The sequence below is a fragment of the Larimichthys crocea genome, chromosome XVII (genome assembly GCF_000972845.2).
Source record: "Larimichthys crocea isolate SSNF chromosome XVII, L_crocea_2.0, whole genome shotgun sequence".
NCBI lineage: Eukaryota > Metazoa > Chordata > Actinopteri > Sciaenidae > Larimichthys > Larimichthys crocea.
In genome coordinates, this window is record NC_040027.1 from 21,712,460 (window position 1) to 21,733,541 (window position 21,082).

The following is a 21,082-nucleotide window of genomic DNA, read 5'->3' on the forward strand; positions in this document are numbered from 1 at the left end:
TCCATTGTAAGTAGAACAGGACAGTGACGCTACCAACATATGATAAATATGATTCACTGCTGTTGATGAAACTACACAATACAATGTTAAATGCAATATCAATTCAGCCATACTACTAATCCAGAAACATCAGATATAAAAGATATATAAAAACAGCAAAAGACTGACAGGGACCATTTTACTGCATGAGTTCTTGATATTTACATACTTTTACTTGCAGAGGGTTTTGGGGTGGAGTATTTTCATAGTATGCTTAGTATATTTATTTAAGTAAAGGGTCAGAATACTTATTCCACCACTGCCTAAAATATAAATTGCATTAAGAAGATTAACTTTATTGATCCCTCAATTTTTACACATATAGGCCCGAAATACAACTCTCCACACACAAATGTGGGGAGATGGTCAGCCACGTAGCAGCATGTCTAGGAGGTGAACTGACACCGCTCCAGCTCCCAGTCCATGCTCCATACTGTGGTTCATGCTGGACTTGAATTGGCCACCCTGTGGTGCCCAAACCAAGTCCCTACGGAGTGAGCTGATAGCCATATTAACATTAAAGGGCCTGCAATCATGTCGAACAGGGCCTGCAATCATGTTGAACAGGGCTGAATGTTCAAATAAAATTAAAATTCAAGCCAGTATAGACAGTCACATCATGGAGAGGGCTTAAAATGATATAAACAGTGCTCTGGTGGTCAGTTCAGGTGCAGCACAGACTTCTGGGTGATTCTGACCTGTAGGACAGTGAAGGTGAGCTGAAGCACCTCGTGAACAAGTACATAATCAAACTGTGATTGGAGATCCTCTTCTGCTGATTGGACAATTAAGGACAAGGGAGAGGGTGGACCTTTAAGAAAAAAAAGAAACGTTTGGGGAAGGGTACTTCGTGTTGAGGTGACTGCACGGACACACACACACACACACACACACGCACGCACACACAGATTTGGTCATTCAGTCAGTCAGTCGGTCGGTCAGTGAGTTCAGAGCAGGTCCAGCCACAGCAGCAAACCTCCTCATGGCTCTATGGACAGCGATACGCTTTTACCTGTGTTTCCTACTGGTAAGTTCTAATATAGTAGAAGATTTAGAAATATAACATTACAAAAGATTTTATTACAAACCTAGACTAATAACCACATATATTTAAACCTGCTAATGGACTTCACAATGATGTGAAATGAGGGCAGGGATAAATTGTCTTATGACTGTATTATACAGAGGAAAGAATATAAACTAATGTGTAATCTGTGTGTATAATATTCACATTTTCATGTATTGCTGAGGAACCCCCCTTGCTTTTGTTGTCTTGTCAGAAACACTTGTTGCTGTGGGCATGTGCTCATGGGCTTATGGTGTTTCTGTGTCACTGGGTTACTTGCCAGCGTATTGTGGGGCTGATTTCCTCAATTCTAAAACATTATGTAACCACTCTTTAATAAAAGATTAAACTGTGACTTATGCTGTCATTTATCCATTCTTTATATCTTTTGCTAGTGCTGTTGTTGGCCGTATCATTTTGGCTTAAAACCAACAAAGCTTTAGAGAGTTGAGTTGTGTATTTAATACTTGAACACACTCACACAACCAGTCCTAACTTACTGATAAAACACTTTACACACATTATGCTTTTTAAATATACACACAAAAATGCCTTTGCATGAAAAAGCTTTTGCTTGTCTGCAGGGAGTAAATTGCTGGCATGATCTGGACAACACAGAGTACGACTGTTGGCCTATGAACAGTCCAAATGATTACAACATGATTAGCTGTGGTGGTAAGTTATTATTTTTCTACCTCTGTGTCTGTCTGTTGGAGCTGATCTTTAGTCGGTTTATGTGTGAATATTTACTGTAAAACAAGATTTTCCTTTTGTGGCTGAACTGGAAGTTGACAATGTTGACACAGATATTGTTGAAAGGTTTATTAGAAGGTGGGGCTCAACAGAATTAAGTGCAAATACAGCACACGGTCTCCCATTTTTTTATGCATATGTACACTGTTTGAATGTGTATGCTCAGGCCACATGTATGTTGTCACAGGTCTGGAAATGGCCTGGGTGCAGCGTCCTCCAGAGAAAGTAACCAATGGGGAAGAGTTCAATGTCTCATACACGGTGACGGCCTCAGATTCCTTCTATGAGTACTCAGTCAGAAACAAGATTTTCCAGTTCAGGTGAGCGTGTTACGTAAACACCTGGAATTATGAATGTCTAACATGCCCAGAACACACACACACACAGACATACATAGGGATGTATGCATATGCACATATTTGGGATGAGTAAACATTTCCTTATGACTTCTCAGTTACTGAAAGATAATACACCATATGTATGTCACACAGAAATGTCCCGGCATACTGTTTCATTTCACAACACATAACATAAAAAAATAGATTAATTACAACCACACTGCAATCAAACAGTTAGAAAGTAAGTAAGTTTCCTGCAATGTCTCAATCTCCTGACTGATGCGAGTGTGTAATTAAACTCAGCTTGTTTAAACCCTAAAGTTTAAGCTATAAGAACGGAAAGCTGACTTGTGACTGTTGAGTATTTTGTTGGTCTACCTACCCTTGTTCCCATGTAGTAATGCGTCAGAGGCAAAGAGGTTCTGCCATGAACACGAGTGCCCCTCAAACTGGAACAGCGCCAATGAAATGAACTGCTGCGTGTATCATGCCAACATCCATTCCTGTCCTCTTGGTCTCATGGTGGGTACTTGGCCAGCAGTGTGTCATGCAACACCAGTTTAATCCCAGCACACACTCATCTTCTCCCCTTTTACATTATATTATAAAATAACAACAGAAATAACTGACAGAAACATCAGATGTGAATTGAGTTGAATAAGTAGTTTTGGGTGTGTCCTTCCGTCCGATCATGTTTATATGCTCTAAAAGTGAAAAATGATCTCAGACCATAGTTGTTTTTGTTAACTGGTACTGGTAAGTGAAATTGATTTAATCATTGTGGTTCCTGTCTTTGTGTCTTAGTGCAGTAAGTGTTGTAAGGGAGTTATTGTTTTGGATCTAAAACTACATTTTAATTTAATTGAATTTAAATTGGATTATTTGTTTAGTTCTAAAAATTCAAGGTAAAGTCAAGGCATTAGAGTATGAGAGTGCAGTGCAGGGTTGAGCCCAATTTGAAAGGCTGCCATGGATCTTCTATAGTATATCTTATACTATAGTAGATCCATTGATTAAATGGGACCAAATGGGAGAGAGTAGGATTGTCGAAAGAATGATGAATGAAGAAGTTGTCTAAGAATTTTCTCAACACGTAAAAAGTACAATATGGAGGAGAAGTATAAAGTTACAGAAAATTGAAATACTCAAAGTGCATGTACTTCACACTTGTATGATAAACACAAATGATGTCACATTTGATCTTCCATCCATCCATCCATCCATCCATCCATCCATCCATCCATCCATCCACTGAGCCAATCTCAGTTCGCATTGGGCAAGACAAACAACCATTGACACTCACATTCACACCTATGGGCAATTAACCTATTAAGTGCACGGTTTTGGACTGTGGGAGGAAGCCGGTCATGATAAGGTATACAACAATATAGTCAATTTTGATTTTAAAAAAATTAATTCAACAGTATCGAACGTTTCTAGAGAAGCAGAGATGCACCAACTCTGTGGATGAGCACACAACTTGCAGAGCTATAACATCAGTTATAATATAATATCAACACATGAATGAACTGTCTAAATGAAGAAAACGTCTCCAAACTATTGGTGTTGCCTTCTTACAGAAACAAGGTGGAATCTGTGGCCCGTGGATCCCTGATGATGGTAAAATAGTGACCCACACTGTATCCAAAGCAGGCATGATGACACAGAAATACTGGACTTCAAAGGTGAGTCAACCCAAACAAAAGTCTTCAAAAGGAAGGCTAATTTGTAGCATGTGTCAAGGTTGAGGATGCAAAGACACAAATATCTGAATAAAAGTATCCTCTACTATTAAAACACTTCACCAACTGCAGTTTTTGGGGTAAAAAAGTCAAGTAGCAGCTGGTGAACTTTATTGTCTGAAGGGTGTTCATCTTGTACCCAGACAAAACATAAAAAACATGATCAAAGTGACACATTTGTTGCGTTGGTATGTCATGATACAACATGGCAGCAGGTTATAATTACTTGTGTCTTAGTAGGAAATTACAAGGGTAAGCCATACTTTGGGTTGCGGCTTATCAAGCAAGTGTAAATTTAAAAGTACAGACGAGAGAGTAAAAAACAAACATGATTTATGTAAAATACAATTTTATTGTTATGGTTAAAAAAAACAGAAAAAAAACACATTATGACACATACGTACATCTACAGCTCTAAATGTTTTCTGATTGTTTGGATTTATTTTTAGGACGTAGTGAATCAAAGTGTGACAGTTTTCTGAGGGATTGTATATTGTTGTTACTGTCAGCCAATTTTCATGCATTTATTTTATTTAGTGAAGAACAGTCTAATATCATTTTGTTGTTTAATCATCAGACTTAATTAATATACAACCAAACATTATTATTTATTCATACAGGTGGTGCTGATCCATGTCGGAGTCACCTCCGTCATTGCTCATATCAAAATAGGACGGATGCACGCAGCGCTGGAGTCCAAAGTGCTTGTTGTCAGCGCACAGGGTCAGTCAGCTGACATTTGTTGATTTGCTGAATCACTGTGCGCCGAGTACAGCTTCTGCTGCAAAGCCATGATACTGCAAAGTTATATTTGTGTTTGTATTTTTGAGGTGAAAAAGCATGTGTGACCTTGCATTTCAAGACAACTGCTGAGTTGAAATAATAAACTTTATTCTGAACTTGCTGGTAGAAACACAGATACTGTAGCCAGTACAGCCTACTGCCTGCAGTAAAGATATATTCATATACTTGTGCACGTATAATGTGCTATCATTGGTTAAGACAAGATAAAATAAGACTTTTGACAAAGGTAAAATGAGCTCCCACAGGTCATCAATGTATCAATAATTATAATCCAATGATAGAATATCTCCAGTACATTTCGATGCTAATACTTTTTGTACGTTTGTGTGTCAGTGTGTGGGGATGAGGTCTGTGAGCTGGAGGAGAATTGTCTGAACTGTCCTGCAGACTGCGGCATCTGCCCGATGTCCCTCGCTATAAAGGTGGCCATCGGGCTTCCAGTCGCTCTCTTCAGCAGTGGCTTCATCCTAACTATGGTGGTCAGTCTTTGCAACACACACGACAGCCAAAAATGGATCTAACACACATACACACACACACACACACACACACACACACACACACACACACACACACACACACACACACACACACACACACACACATACAAACACAGGAGATGTTTCATGTACTGATGTTTATCTGAATTTCCTCCCTGTAGTGGCTCCAGTACCAGAAACAGAGGATGTTTTGGGATGAAAGCTGGATCATCAACTACAAGGACATAATATTTGGTAAAATATTTCACTCCATTAAAAGACACTGTTTATAGACAGACTTAACTTACATGAAAACTCTAGACTGTGCTTCACTTTCATTTGACTTTAAAGTAAATATGCCAGAAAAAATATTTATATATCTGTTGTGTTTTTTGTTAAAATATCTGTTACTTTTATGTGAATTGCATTCTCAAATGAATGTAATGTTTCATGTACTTATGTATAAACTGACCCCTGTATCTGACATGAGTATCGAACTGTTTTGTGTCTGCAGGTAGACTGGGCTGCGTGGGCCTCGGCAGCACCACAACCCTGCAACGCATAAAGAGTAACTCCACCATCAGTCGAACTACTAATTTGACTGTGTGTACTGGAGTTAACACCTCCTTAAAACAAGGCTTCATCCAACCAGGAATCTAGTGAGAAATTTTATTACAAGTTTATAAAAATACTTATACATCATCATCTTTGACTGTTTTATTTGTACACATGACTAAACGACTTACTTATATGACTTACTTACTTACTTTTTCTTCTTGTATATATATATATATATATATTCATAAGGATTTTAATGCTATTTAAATGCTATCTTTATGACTGGTTCCTCTGCATTTCACAATTATATAACAATGAATGTTGCAAAGAATTTCTTCCATATTCTGCATTCAGTTGACTTAATCGCAACTGAACTGTGTTACAGCGATGGGAGGACGGTGGCAGTGAAACACATCCAGAATAAACATTTCACCCTCTCTAAAACCATCAGGAAGGAGGTGAAAGAAGTTAGGTGAGGAAAATCCTGCAGAGGAAGAGTAAACATAGATTTTAATGTCATAATAAAGTCTCAACTTCCAAATGAAGGAACAACTCCTGCATCCTATGTCATTCTGTCCTATTGGCTACAGGCAACTGGATCACCCCAATCTATGCAAGTTCATTGGCGGTTCCATCGAAGTCCCCTACGTCACCATCATCACAGAGCACTGCCCCAAAGGAAGCCTGTCTGATGTTCTGTTGAATGATGACATCCCCATCAACTGGGGCTTCAGGTGAGATTTTTTTTCTCTCACATGTTTAACAGTTTAAACTCACATCTATGAGGTGAGGATGAGCTGCTTTCCAGAGTCAAAAACTTCAATACACCCAATGTCCAACAGTGATGTCTAAGTGAGTGTTTCCTCTACCATGCAGACTGTCCTTTGCCACTGACATCGCCCGCGGGATGGCGTATCTCCACCAGCACAAGGTGTTTCATGGAAGACTTCACTCCAGAAACTGTGTTATCGATGACCGCTGGGTGTGCAAAATCTCAGGTAACAAAAAATCCTCAGACACAGCTCTGCAGAATGCCATGTCAAGTGTTTTTGTCATTGTTATAGTCAGTTGTTAGATTCATTACACATTTGTACACATGTCTAAGTGAAGGGACAAATAAATTAATCTTGATCTTGATAAGTCACTCACCTGACACAGTTTAAATAACACAAAGAAAATGTCTCTCTGAAAAGGAATCACTGCACTTCTCAGCCACTTCCTGTGGCAACTTAATTATTGATGCAAAGTAAAAAACACAAACAACATTCTGCTTGCTCTACTGTACTGTGCTGTTGTTTCTGTCTTTGGCTTCAGATTATGGTCTCACGGTGTACAGAAAGGAGGACTTTGAGGCCATCAGCAATGGCTTTAACTGTGGGGATGTAAATCGTATATATTGTGCCCCAGAGGTGCTGCTGGGAAGCAGCTCCAATATGACGCAGGCAGCAGATGTCTACAGGTGTGTTTGAGCAATGAACATTTAATTTTGAATTGCAATATATGGATGTGCAAACGGAGTTATGGTTGACAGGCAAGCGTCTTCATACATATAAAATGTGTAGCTGTTGAATCTTAGAAACTGCACTGGAAAATAATATCCTTTCCCTCTTTTCCTCAGCTACTCCATGATTCTGGTTGAGATTGCAACTCGCTCTGACCTCATGTCAGTGAGTATGACAGCCTTCTCTGCAGATTACAACCTTCGGCCTCCCTTTGATCTTTGCTTTGTAACCAGCAGTCCTCTCTAACAGGACCAGGCTGAGGGAGTGAGGATGGATCTCATGTGGCGCCCCCCTCTGCCTGAACTTAAAGCAGGGAAGGCAGATACTGACTGTCCCAGTCAAGCAGACTACTGCGAGGTCTGTCACATGTACAAATGTTGTGAAATAGTGCTAGACCAAAAAATGTCAATGTTAAATATGCCATAGAGATTTTAATGTACTGAACACGTTAGACAATGAGGTGTTGCTCTCTTTTCTGGAACACAGCTCATTAAGAAGTGTTGGTCTCATAACGTCACCTTGAGGCCCACGTTTGAGCAGGTGAAGAAGATGCTCGACAAAATGAACCCACACAAAGTCAGCCCCGTGGACATGATGATGAACCTGGTAATAACCCACTGAGATGTTGTAAAAATAATATTGGGGTAAACACTCATAATATACACTAAATTTACCATGAGTAGTACAAAAAACAAAACAAAACAACAAATATACAACATACATTTCTGAAATAGTTTCAAATAGTAGTAATAGCATTTCAAATGCAAGCATGGTTTCTTCTTTCTTCTTTCTGCAGATGGAGAAATACAGCAAACATCTGGAGGCCATCGTTGCTGAGAGAACACAGGACCTTCTCCAAGAGAAACAGAAGACAGATCGGCTGTTATACAGTAAGTCAGGATAACGGTGTCGAGTGATGATAAAGAGCTGCATGACTCTACTGACTGATCTCAAGCAGAGTCACGCTCTACAGCTTTTCAGGAATTTGTCTTGGTGACGTTGCAGAGATAACACTGATAGTTGTTCTTTATGAAAAGGGATGATAACAAAGCCAAGAAAATGTGCACATATACTGTACATTCGCACAAAATGTGCGTGTCTTTTGTACATGACAAAATATTCAGCTTTTAATGTCAGTTAATGATGCATGTGAGTTGCTTGCACTTACACAGTGTACATTTGAATTATTACTTGAACTTGAATTATTAAAGAACAGTGAGTTAGCTCACTGCCATCTAGTGGTGTGAGTGTAAGTAGCATTTTCACATTCCTACCCAACACTACAAAGATGGGGTATTTTTCAGCAGTCATGACATTTCTGTGCAGGTATGTTACCAAAACCGGTAGCTGATGACCTTCGTCAAGGACGAGTAGCAGAGGCTCAAAGCTTTGCCAATGCCACCGTCTACTTCAGGTGTGTGTTGTGTTACACTGTTACATGCAATTTGCCCCTTGTTTTCTTTGTTTGGGTATATACATGTAGAACTAAAGGTGACTTCCTCTGTACTACTCCCCATGTGACAGTGATATTGTCGGCTTTACCCAGCTGTCTGGTGCCAGCACTCCCCACCAAGTTGTGAACTTCCTTAACCAGCTCTACACCACCTTCGATGACATTATTGACAACTATGACGTCTACAAAGTGGAGACAATAGGTGACGCTTGTAAGTAAAGAGAGAAATTGATTTTGAACTAACACAAAGTTATAAATCATTATGTCAAAGCACCATCAAAATAACATTTAATGTAAAAGGCAAAAACGATAATTTATTTACTGAAGAGCGAAGAGAATCTGAATGTAGGCACATTCAGATTCTCTTCACTCTTCAGTAAATAAATTATTTGGCATTTATTTGACATTTTATTTGTTTCTTTTTATGGGATAATGGCTAACCATCAGACATGGTGGTCTCTGGGGTCCCTCAAGAAAATGGTATCAATCACGCTGGAGAGATAGCCAGCATGGCTCTTGATCTGGTCACTGTCTGCCACACGTTCAAGATCCCTCATAAACCCAACACACAGCTGAAGATACGCGCTGGCATCCACTCAGGTACTGTGGACATTTATCAGTTTATCAGACAGGATACTGTATGCCATGGCCGAGTTTCAAAAACACATATAATATGAATGTTGGGAGCAGTCCAATTACTGAACACCTTTTTATAGCCACAAAGATACTTTTTTGGGCAATATTTTTCCAGAGGTTAAGATAACAGATGTATTTCAGAGGACACAGTCACAATTTAGTGACCTTAAACTATCCGTATGCATATATGAGAAAGCTAACGTTAATAAAACTAAATACATTTCAATAAGACCTTTAACTTTACAAATGGTTTATTGTTTCACCGGTTAGAACAATTGTACTCATTCAAGTCTCTAACACATGGCATCATCCATTACATGTAATGTAAGATAGATAAAATAAAATATGGCCTGGTTCAAACAGAGGTCTCAACACATGCAGCCTAATCTCAAGATCTATATAAATAATCTATTCATTATCACTCTGCCAAAATACCTGAAGCTAGAAAACTCTTTTATTATGAAGACTTGAATCATCGTAATGGGTCTTGAATTGCTCTGCAAGTAAGTTTTAAAGACACACAGGATCCCTTTTTATAAATAAAACTCTGTGTGTGCGCAAGCCAGTCATTTTTCAGGCTTAGTTCTTGGATCAGCTCCACATTTAATACATTAATATTACAGTTTTATTTCTTGCTTTTGCAAGCAGGTTGTTCATATTCACAATTTGACTGCGTTATATGAACATGTATGTACTGTATGTAAATGTATGGTATTCCACTTTTTAAAAATCTCATATCATCACGATCATGCAATGTCACATATACCATATAAACCATCAAAACAATCACTGCTGTTTTTTTTCTGCCAGGACCTGTTGTGGCTGGTGTGGTTGGCACCAAAATGCCTCGCTACTGCCTATTTGGTGACACTGTCAACACAGCATCACGGATGGAATCAACTAGTGAAGGTAATGGAGGAGTAGACACGCCGACTTTCATCCAATTGATGTCTCGAAATGGAGCGGTTCTTCTCAAATGTGGCTGATCAGCACATTTTGGCTTGACTTAACTGAGGAACAGTTATCAAAAACACGCAGTACATTTTGCATGATGCACCAAGATAAATAAAAAACTCCAGGCAGACATTGTTCATATTACTATGTAACATCACATGTGCTGTGTTTCTCTATAATTATGTCCGTAGCTCTGAAGATCCAGGTGAGTGGTGCCACAGCTGACCTGCTTCACACACTCAGAGGTTACGTTCTGACATGCAGAGGAACACTTAATGTGAAGGTAACATTATATTCATGGTATATGCTATCCTAATAAATACTGAGATACCATACTGGCTGCAGTGACAAACCCAGTAGATGTATACTGAGCGTCCTGTAGCTGGGAAAACACTAACGTTGAAGAGAGGGCTATGTTCAGTACATTCTTGGTCATTGTCATGGTGGTTGCTGTAGTGATTGGTGTTTTATTGTGCTGGAAAGCACATCTCACTTTGCTGAGCTTATATACACTCAGTGGCCGGTTTATTAGGTACACCCAGCTGCACAAATCCTACATTTATAAAGGCTCTTGTATCATTTTGTAAACCCTATTTATGTCACTGAGGGTGGTGTAGATAACCGAAACAATACAGTTCAACAGCACCAAAACATTATCCTCCAAAATGAATATAAAGCAGAGTCGACACCTCTTTAAAGCAAAAACCAGAACATTAAAACCCTGATGACGAGGTGCAGCTGCTTAATAAACTGGCAACTGACTGTACATTCACACCATCTCTTGAATGAAACCCAGTTAGGGTGATTTGTTCATATATTTCTATTTCTACTGTCTTTGATATTGTGGTGGAAACTGCCAAACAGATGCAGGGATAATCACTTACAAGCTGGTGTACTACCTTTGAAAGTGACTGAAACAGGGACAGGATTTATGAGGCTGAGATTTGAAAAGATCACAGGAAATTCAAAACTTCTCTCTAAGGGAAAGGAGACTGGGTGTGTCTGGTATTTGTTCTCTTTTCCAGGAAAGTATTGTATTATCCAGTTGTGCTAGCTTCTATTCACATTGCAACCTAAGACCTCTTTATGGGTGGTGCCAGTGTAATCATGGGGGAGGGGGTTACTTCTCAGTCCCAGCGGACAAGGCCTACATTGCTGACACTTGTGATGTCTTGCTAAGAGGTGGCCTCAGCTGCTGCTCTCTGCCCCCCCATGTCTTGCTAAGAGGTGGCCTCAGCTGCTGCTCTCTGCCCCCCCTCATATCCTAATGGCTTTATTTAAAATTCAGAGGGACACATGCTTTTGCAATATGACTCTCTTCTCTCTCTCACTTTCTGTCTCTAATTTTTCCTGACCCGACAGGGCAAAGGAGACATGACAACATGGTGGCTTGAAGCAAAGAGAGAAGATCACACAGACCCACTGCTCAGAACGACTGAATCCAGAGTGGTCCCAGTGCCAGTTAGTGACTAGATCTGGGTAGAGCATGAAAACTGGTCAGGCTCCGTGTTGTGCAATTGAATTATGTCCAGTGAGCTACATTGGGGTTAAATGTGCAGAAATAGGATGAACAAATAGTTGATCATGAAGTTAAATGTCATGTTGAACTGTAAATCCAGTAGGTGTTACATGTTTGTTGTTATCATGGTTCCATTGTTGTGACCAGAAGTGATGATGATGATGAGCAAAAACTCTCTGATAATAATTTGTAGAAATAACCAGAATTGCCCACTATGTATGATTGTGCAGGACATCATCACTTATTGTATAATAGATATATTTGTTTTTTTTGCACTTGTTGAGAAGAATGTAAAAAAAAAAAAATATGCAGAGAAACTTGCCAGAGTTGAGAAAATGCTGTTTTAGTCAGTCAGTCACACATTATTATTTTTCTCTCGCTCCATTTGTATTTTTATAATCTGAGGCACCTTTTTTTTGATAAATTAAAATGAACAGAGATTCACTGCCTGAAAATTAAGAGAACCCTCTCTTACGATAGATAAATAAATAAAACATGTTCAAAGAACATAGATAAATTAGACAAACATTTTGACTAACAACTGTCCTCTGAACAGGTAAAGACCTTTGGCATAGCAGGCAACACATGTCAGCACAGATATAACTAATAACCTTAATACTGGCTTTTTTCCATTTATTTTTTATTTTTTATATACCAATATTGCACATGATTGCTCATGGGTGTTACTCCTTTAGAAAGAAAAAATAATAATACAATTAAAAAATAATAAAATTAAAAAATGGAGCCATCATTAATGCTGTTAGTTTACATCTGCTTTTTTCTGAAATGACAAATTCCTGCAAAAAAGGTACATTTTCGTCAAAATGAGTATACAAGTACTTTGGAACCAAACTCTTCCATTAAAACTACTTGTTATTTCAAAATTATGTAGTCTGCCTTTAATTTCCATGCCTTGATGATGCAGAATAGGTTTCTTACACAAAAACACTTAGCCAACTAAACCTTTGTAAAAATTAGATGAACTCTGTATGTAGAGGTTTTTGTAAGCCTTGCTGACTTGTTGTTGTTCTTATATTTAGTGATTGTATAATTTGCATTAAAGTTACTTTGAAGTTATAGCTCTTTTCGTGTTTATTGTATATCTGTTTGGTTACAAACAAAGAACGATAGTGTAAGTAATTAAAAACATTCAATTCAATTCCATTGTCAAAAATAAACACACAGGTATGATCATAGTGAAATTTCTTTAAGCTTCCACAATTTGTACTATTGAAAATAGTGTAATGATAGTAATAAGAATAACAAACATGAATACCCAGATAGCAAATATTTTGGCTGTATTATGGCATACATTTGGCATTTTTGGCTTTCTTTTGGCATTAAGAAAGCCTTTTGGCTTAACTGTGGTATGATTAGGGTTATTCCATAATAGATAAAGAGGCGCCAGCAATATATGGCTGAGTTAAGGCATGTTTATGGCATGCCAGAAGATTGGGTGTGAGCGGGAACAGCTGATTTGGGGCTCTTCTGGGACATTTATGGCTATATTTTGGAAGTCCACAATTTGTTTTGGGTGAATTTTGGCTCCCTTTTGGTATGATTTTGGCTTTCCTAATTTGGGCCATTTATGGCCCAGACATCCATCCATAACTTTGCCAAAATGAAAGCCAGATTTGGGCCAAAGCGAAGCCAAAAGATTTTTGCTATCTGGGTAACAGAGGTTATTATGGAAGTAATTTGTGTAAAAAAAAACAATAAACACTTAAAGACTGGTATTATTGAATATATATAGTTCATTTGACGGTGGGAGGGTTTTAAACAATAACATTGGCATAATTAAAACGCTAACGTTAAGAACGCTTCAACCCAACAGCCAATCATATTGAGCCGTGCTTGGTTGCTAGACAACGAGTCAGCCAATTAGCGTCCTGTTTGGTTTGCTTGCCGTGCAGTGGCGTGTGTGTATGTGTGTGTGTGTTTGTGCTGTCATTTGGACCGACATGGATTAAGGAGCTGCTCTCGTATCGAGAAGGAAGGAGCTAAAAGAGATAAAATATTACAAACAGCATCAAGTAAGTACTGTAAACACGATGTCAGTCACTTCTGTGTAAACATTTCAAACGTCTGCGCTCCTAACTGCTCAACTTGTTCGGCTAACGTCGGCTTCAATGTCGGATTGTTTCGAGGTGGAGGAGGACGCAGTTTGGTTAGTTTAACAGCTGCAATGAGCTACAAAACATTTGTTTGCTTTAAAAGTATTTTTATGAACGAGTGATTCAGCTAGATAACGTCTCAACAACACAACTTAACTTGACCTATATCTGTACGCGCAGCAGCTTCCAGCAGCTGAGTGAGTCAGTGTTTTTACAACCTTCCTGAGCAGTAATATAATAAACATGTAAACATAATATTCTCCTTTCATGTGCAAGAGGACTTCAAATGAACAGGATATTTGAATATGAACATTTATATAAATAAATGCCACCTTCAGTGAAGGTGATGTCGCGTTTTTGTTGGTGTTTAATCAACTGTTAATTCAACTTTATGGTGATTTTAGTGTAATTTATGTAGCTTTTATTGCTGTTACTGCATTTGGTGTGCTTAGATCCCAACACCCCCAAATCTGGTTTATTATTAATTAATATTTTCATCATACTAAAAGACCATAAATGTTAAAATCCATCCTGTAAAGAAGACTTTATATCGTAAAGAAGTCTGACTAAAGAGTTAAAGGTTACTTGTTGATCAGTCAGTCTAAGCAGGGTCTAGCCTTGTTAAGCTTTGTGGCTGTAGGCTTGCCATCTGTCTCGCCGGCCTGATTAAGTATCACTGAAAGCAAAGGGTAGGTCTCCTGAGTTGAATGTTGAGCCACTTAAGACTAAAACATATGATGGATTGAGCCCAAAACATTAAATATATTAAATTTTTTTGTAAATGCGGCTTCATAGTTGTTGTCCCAGGATGAGCTCTTTTGTGTGCATTCTCAGTAATATCGTATTTGGTGTGTATTTGTTGAAAGCGATGCATTATTCCTACAGGAGGAAGCGTGTTTTCATCGTGTTTCTGATTGCAGACTATTCACCACACTGTCGGTGTGGGATTAGTTTGATCAGCTGATGATAAGAGCATTGAGATAAGATGCCGGCTTGCTACCAACCTACAAACCTGTGCATGCAGTGACGACCACAACAACAGACAACAAAATCAAGACCACTCTCTGAATAAACACATATTAAATCATGTGTTTAATATGGAATTTGATCATCTATGGCTGTACGCACACTGTATGATCAGCTGATCAGCTCAGATGTTTAGCTCGCAGCTCATGATACGTGAATGAATTAGCCCTTGTAAATCTTGCTGCACTCTGGTTATTTAGGTTGCTGCGTGTTTGCACCCCTCACCGTTGCATGTTCACTTCCATTGCCTGTAATCCAGACTGTGCTGAATGGGTGCTGCTAATCTGACCCTCTATTTCAGGAGCAGAGTGCGTAGGTGGATCCTGCGGCGAGACTTGCGTGTCCTGCACATGTAGTAGATGATCCACACGCGAAGCCTGAAGGCTGCACTGCAACAATGCCAGAGTCTTCCCTGGGTAAGTTCAACTTTTGATATCTTTGCAGACCACTGAATATGCACTGTGAATGAGACGTTGAACAGCTGGCTGTCTTACTCAGCAGAGGTTATGTGCTGGCAGATAAATGCTATTCTTGTTTTTTGTGCCAGAAATAACCTCACTTCCTGTAACATTATCATTCATTTTCTTATAAGGCATTTACACATTAACATACAGGCCATATTGTATGTGTATATATTTAACAGACATTTTTTCTTCAGAGGATATTTGCAGCAGCTCTGTTGAATGTAGAACATCCCCCTTGAGGCGGTTTAGCCAATCATCACTGCAACTGCACAAAAATCCCTACAGTCTCAGTACCTTCTGCACCGAGCACAACGTTCAAGAATGTCTATCACACATCAGTCAGGTTGGTAACCTTACATCTGATGTATGACTAGCGCCATCATTTATATGTAAATGCTCAGGATCTAAGATATGTGACTGCTGTGCCCCGTGTTTGATTCTGACTGGTCCTCTACATCCTTTGCTCTTTATCCTTTTCTTCCTCTACTCTCCACATTACAGGAGGTGTCATCTCTTGGCCTCCCACCGGTCTGGGCGGAGTCATGCAGCAGCAGCTCAGAGATGGATGTCGTGGCTGTGCTGAATTGCATGTACGACCTGATTCAGCTGCACCGCAGGGGCCTCCGAACCCTGGAAAACATGGAAGTGGAGCAGCTTAAGTCCAGCAGCAATGTGGACTACCTGCAGCTCACCAGCACCCGGCTAAAAGTACAGTAACATTTAAACCCAGTGATTCCTCTGTAATAATATGAAAATGTGGAACCATAACTAAGAGCCTGAAGAGTTGCTTGTCAATGCTGAAAAAAATGAATTATTACATATTAAATGTCTTCTGTCAATGTTATTCTGTTATCATAGGAGCAGCTTGAGGTGTCCAAAAGAGAAAACACAGGACTCCTTGAGAGAGAACGACAGCTGCAGCTGAAAGTGAAGAGTTTGCAAAACTGCCTGAAAAATGAAAAGGATGAGGTATTTTCTTTGGAATTGCTGCCCCTAAGTTAAATCTGTAGGCATTTTTTTTGTGTCTCGGGTGCAAAAGCATGTCAACATAAACAAGAAACAATTGTTTTATTTTCCCCTGTCAGGTGCAAAAGCTTCAGAACATAATTGCAAGCCGGGCCAGCCAGTACAATCATGAGATGAAAAGGAAAGAAAGAGAATTCAACAAACTGAAAGAGCGCCTGAATCAACTTCTGGTTGACAAAAAGGAGAAGAAACAAGGTAAGCTATCAGCCCTTTACACACAAAATTATACATGCCCTTTGAGGCGTTTAATTCATGATTTTCCTTATTTGTCTTGCTTTCAGCCATTGATGTATTAAACAACATTGGGAGAGCAGATGGGAAGAGAAGCCTTTGGAAAACTGAAAAGACAGAGGCAAAGTGAGTTCACTTCTCAGTTTCTTTACTTTCCAGTAAAGTATCTTTGAACCTATATTTGTATTTATAAATACATAAATGCAGCAGTGCAGGAGAGAAAATAAACGGCACGATCCAAGAAAGTACTACTCACTCCACTTTTGCATCTCAACTTGCACATCAGCTCCTTTTGTCAGTTTTCTAGGTGACACAGATTTATTTTAGGAACACAGTGGCACTGCGGAAACCTGGATGTTACTGTAGCTTTGGTAATATCCTTTGTAGATGTATTACAGACATGAGATGAATGAACATAAATGACTGTCTTTCTTATCCCAAGGCATGAAGGGGAGATGTATAAGACTCTACTGAGCGATTATGACACCCGACAAAGGGAGTTGCTGCTGGAAAATGCAGAGTTGAAGAAAGTGTTGCAGCAGATGAAAAAGGACATTGTGTCCATTTTAAGTTCCAAGAAACCAATGCTGAAAGACGACAAACACCAAGATGGTTGCACACAGGTCAGACGCGTTCAATTTGATTGACAGCTTGTAATCCTTGTGCCTGTTTTAGTCTTTTAGACATGTTTGCTACCAATAGATTGAAAAATATTTCCATTGTCTTTATCAGGCTGACTTGGAGGAGGAAGAGGAATTCATTGATTCTAGTAAAGAAAGCGTAGAGCTGTATTGTGTTCACGCCCGGGAGAAGCTGACCAATAGTATTCGTCTCCAGTGGAGAAGACTCAAGAGCCACGTTGAAAGATTGGACAGCCAAGGTAGTCTTTATTCAGTCATTCAGTCACTGTTTGACCTTGATACATGAAGGAATTTTTGTTTGTAGGTTTGTAAATACGACGTTTTTTTGCATTTAAAGGAAGTAGTGAAAAGAGAAACTGTCCGAGCAACCAAAGCATGCTTATATTATGTTACTGAAGCCACTTGTCTGATTATTGCTATGAACCAATACTCACTTACTTCCTGTTAAAATCAATACAATAGTTAAGTTAGATTTTCTGGGTTGTTTTTGTTCAGCATCTTTAGCTCAGATGGGTGAGAGTAAAAACGCTGATGCTGTTTCCCGAGAAACTCACGAGGAGGAGATGGACAGACTGAAGCTGGAGATCCAGCAGTGCAAAGACTTTATTCAAACACAGCAGCAGCTCCTGCAGGTAAGTTTAACCACAAAGAGTCTATAGGTTCATTGGAATACACACTCTGTACATGGCTTTGCTATCTGATGAGATGCACTGAACAATTCCTCCAGAAAAGCAATAAACTCGTTGTGTGATGCTGCTCTTTAGCTCAGTAGTGGTAGCAGCACGGTGCTGTACCAAATTAAGAGCAAGCACCCAGCTGCCATGTCTGAATCGTGTCAGGGCTAGCCAGGACGAGAAAGTGAAGGGCAAGGGATTTAAAGAGCTAGTGTTCCTTGAGCCTGAGTACTTTACAACAACTAACTTACTGTCTATCAGAAGCTCCTAGTGTGTTGGAGACATGGGGGCCTCGAAGTCACCTCCTGTATTTCACGTCCTTTTATAATTTTTCTGAAAAATTAACTACCTAGTTACTAGTTAATGGTAATTGGTCTGTTAAACTAAAAAATAAATAAAACTTTACTTACTCCCTGAAGAGTTAATTAGTGGCCAGTGGCATATAACTCAATAATCGATTTTGATATTAACACTCACACTCTAACACTGTCTCACATACTATGACACTCACACTCTCTTTCACAGTGTTAACACAAGGATTTAAATCAAAGCAGGAAAGATATTGTATTTTGTATGTTGCAGAACTTTTCATCAATTCTGGCTGAACAAACTACGCCTTTTCTTTTTCTTTTTTTCTTGTAGCAGCAGCTGAGCTCTCCGTGTGATGAGGAGACGGCTTCCCTGTTGAGCAACTGCTACATGTTGCAGGAGAAAGAGCGCCTCGGAGAGGAGTGGAAGACCCTCGAGGAACAGAGAAAGATCTTTGAGAGGGAGAGGAGGAACTTCACTGAAGCAGCTATAAGACTTAGCCATGAGGTGCTTCATATAAAATTTCCAAAAATAGGTGTTACATAGAATGTGCCAAGATGCCTCATTTATATTTGAGTGCTCACTTTAAGTTTAAAAAACATGACTGTTGGGGTGTTGTTTAACTCAGTTGGTAGAGCATCCGCCCCATGTACAAAGGCTCAGTCCTTGCCCCAGCGGCCCAGGGTTCGAATCCGACCTGTGGCCCTTGCTGCATGTCATTCCCCATCTCTCTCTCCCCACATTCCTGTCACTCTTCAGCTGTCTCTATACAATAAAAGCTTGAAAAAATATAAATAACTTGTATCTGGTTTAACTTGCAGAGGAAGGCCTTTGAGGAGGACAGAGCAACGTGGCTCAAACACCAGTTTCTAAACTTGAGTCCATTTTCTGACTCAAAGAAACCACAGATGTCAAAATCTAAAAGTGCCTTTTTAATATGTGAGTGTCTGCTGCTTTACATTGTCCTGATATTAGTGTCTTCCAAAATAATTGTTCCTCTACTTGTTTTTATTTATAACTATCAATATGTCACTTCCCTAATGACGATCAACAATGTGTTATGTTTGCAGCTGATGCAAAGGCGTGTGCAGTGTCGGCTCCAGAAAGGCTCATCAAATGCCCATCTGACACAATCTCCCCGACACCCAGACGTGCTCCACTCACAACACCATTAACATCCGACCTGTATCGCACACTTTGCCTTATCCCAGAAAACAGGTAAAATGTCCTTTATTTGTCCAACACTAAAAATCATGATATTGTCTATCTATTGTGAATCCTTGACAGTTTGTCAAATCTGATTTCCAGCTCAACCAAACCAAAGAGAAAGACTGAACATCGAGCGTCCTTCGAAGAATCAAGCATCGTTTTTAATGGGAACCTTCCTGCTCAGCTCAAAGAGTGGGACGACAACAGCAGCCACAAGCTCACAAGGGAGAAGAAGAGCTCTATATGAAGCCAAAAACTTTTATCAGTTATAAGTCATTATTGTTATCATATGTCCATTAGTTATGGATGATTTGTGGTATTTCAGAATGACACCTGGTTTGTGAATGCCAAACAGTTGCAGAAGGACTGTAAACTGATTAAACATTCGGTTAGCTGCTGGTGTTCTGTTCTCTGTGTGACTGAGAGAAACTCTGTAATCTAATTGTTTCTTTTTTTAATATCTTACTGCTTTACTTTTAGATTATGTGATAAATGTATTTATTTATTTATGTGGCACTGTATATCTTGTTTGGGCAATCATATCTTATTGCAGTCAAAACCAGTATTTTTTGGCAGTGCAGGTGTGCCACAAAAGGTCATGTGTCCCAGTAATGAGATGTTACTTGGCCTTTGCTAATGGCCACCGCTGAACCCAAATGTTGCCGTTTATATCATGTCTTTTAAGTTTCTGTTATCATGTTGTCAACAGTATCTTAGAATGTAGATTTAATGCTGCTGTCTCACTAAATGCAATAAGAAATTGGGTTAATTATGAAGTATATTTCTGTAGTTTAATATAGAAATGTGGTTGACAACATTGTTCACTAGTAAATGTTGCAGTTACATTTGTAGCAAGTGATGTTTGATGTTGCAGTTAAATAGGAGAAAAGGCTGTAAAATTGAACACAAATAACATGTGTAGCAGAACCCTGACATGAGAATAGACCACGTTGAATGTAAATTAATCTTTTTTATTGTTTATTTTAGTTGCTTTGTATTGACGATGAGAATAATTCTTACCACAAGAATGTAACATGATGAATTCTTGAAACATTCATTATACATTCTTAAAACACAAGTATCTTGTCATTTTATTGACTTCTGTCGGAAACAAATCTGAGTTACTGATCCACGAGGACAGCTTCTTGTCAAGATGGAAAACATTGAAGTAAACCACACAATGAAGCGGCAAATCAGACAGTGGCTAGACAGTCTGGCAGTTGCAGTTGTTTTGGAGATTAACTGTCTTGCAGTATTGGTAAATATGAATAAGTATAGTATTGATTAATATTTCTAATACTTTTAGGTGTCCTTTTATGGAGATGTGAAGTATATCTAATACTTTTAGGTGTCCTTTTATGGAGATGTGAAGTATATTATAAAGGAAATGTAGCAAATACAGTGGTCACAGAAAGACAACAGACCATAATCAACTATCGTAGTGTTTGTAAATGTAAAAGTGAAATACTCAACCCTGTGGTAGTTTTTTTGTACTATTTTGATAGTGATGACTTAAAGTTTGTCTATTGAGAACCTTTAACATAT

General features: G+C 39.0%; 2 protein-coding genes across 4 annotated transcripts; both read left to right on the forward strand.

The window, feature by feature from the left end:
* Positions 1-444: 444 nt before the first annotated feature.
* On the forward strand, positions 445-12,159 carry LOC104931951 (atrial natriuretic peptide receptor 2-like). Of its 2 annotated transcripts, none has more exons than XM_019258909.2 (23): positions 445-1,066; positions 1,690-1,780; positions 2,046-2,178; positions 2,595-2,718; positions 3,777-3,881; positions 4,559-4,661; positions 5,076-5,221; positions 5,404-5,476; positions 5,736-5,880; positions 6,165-6,251; positions 6,370-6,513; positions 6,656-6,777; positions 7,094-7,238; positions 7,398-7,446; positions 7,531-7,638; positions 7,768-7,887; positions 8,078-8,171; positions 8,608-8,695; positions 8,806-8,945; positions 9,182-9,334; positions 10,181-10,279; positions 10,516-10,607; positions 11,687-12,159. In XM_019258909.2, the coding sequence occupies exons 1-23, from the start codon at positions 1,022-1,024 to the stop codon at positions 11,795-11,797; spliced, it is 2,517 nt and encodes an 838-aa protein (XP_019114454.2). In that variant the 5' UTR covers positions 445-1,021; the 3' UTR covers positions 11,798-12,159. The 2 variants fall into 2 exon arrangements, with proteins under 2 accessions (XP_019114454.2, XP_027146258.1); XM_027290457.1 differs by having other exon boundaries at positions 10,516-10,529.
* A 1,549-nt stretch (positions 12,160-13,708) lies between these two features.
* On the forward strand, positions 13,709-20,310 carry LOC104931933 (afadin- and alpha-actinin-binding protein). Of its 2 annotated transcripts, none has more exons than XM_019258898.2 (14): positions 13,709-13,876; positions 15,285-15,399; positions 15,642-15,790; positions 15,949-16,155; positions 16,306-16,416; positions 16,533-16,668; positions 16,755-16,830; positions 17,147-17,327; positions 17,437-17,584; positions 17,841-17,977; positions 18,662-18,835; positions 19,150-19,267; positions 19,399-19,546; positions 19,637-20,310. In XM_019258898.2, the coding sequence occupies exons 2-14, from the start codon at positions 15,381-15,383 to the stop codon at positions 19,782-19,784; spliced, it is 1,752 nt and encodes a 583-aa protein (XP_019114443.2). In that variant the 5' UTR covers positions 13,709-13,876; positions 15,285-15,380; the 3' UTR covers positions 19,785-20,310. The 2 variants fall into 2 exon arrangements, with proteins under 2 accessions (XP_019114443.2, XP_019114444.2); XM_019258899.2 differs by having other exon boundaries at positions 18,665-18,835.
* The last annotated feature ends 772 nt before the right edge of the window (positions 20,311-21,082 follow it).

What these genes read in the sequence shown, in the direction of transcription:
- LOC104931933 (XM_019258898.2), top strand. An exon ending in GTCTATCACACATCAGTCAG is followed by an intron (nt 15,791 to 15,948) that starts GTTGGTAACCTT and finishes TCCACATTACAG; the next exon opens with GAGGTGTCATCTCTTGGCCT. An exon ending in CAAAAAGGAGAAGAAACAAG is followed by an intron (nt 16,669 to 16,754) that starts GTAAGCTATCAG and finishes TCTTGCTTTCAG; the next exon opens with CCATTGATGTATTAAACAAC.
- LOC104931951 (XM_019258909.2), top strand. Translation starts at nt 1,022, where the DNA reads ATGGCTCTATGGACAGCGATACGCTTTTACCTGTGTTTCCTACTG. An exon ending in CTGGGTGTGCAAAATCTCAG is followed by an intron (nt 6,778 to 7,093) that starts GTAACAAAAAAT and finishes CTTTGGCTTCAG; the next exon opens with ATTATGGTCTCACGGTGTAC. An exon ending in TGGACATGATGATGAACCTG is followed by an intron (nt 7,888 to 8,077) that starts GTAATAACCCAC and finishes TTCTTTCTGCAG; the next exon opens with ATGGAGAAATACAGCAAACA.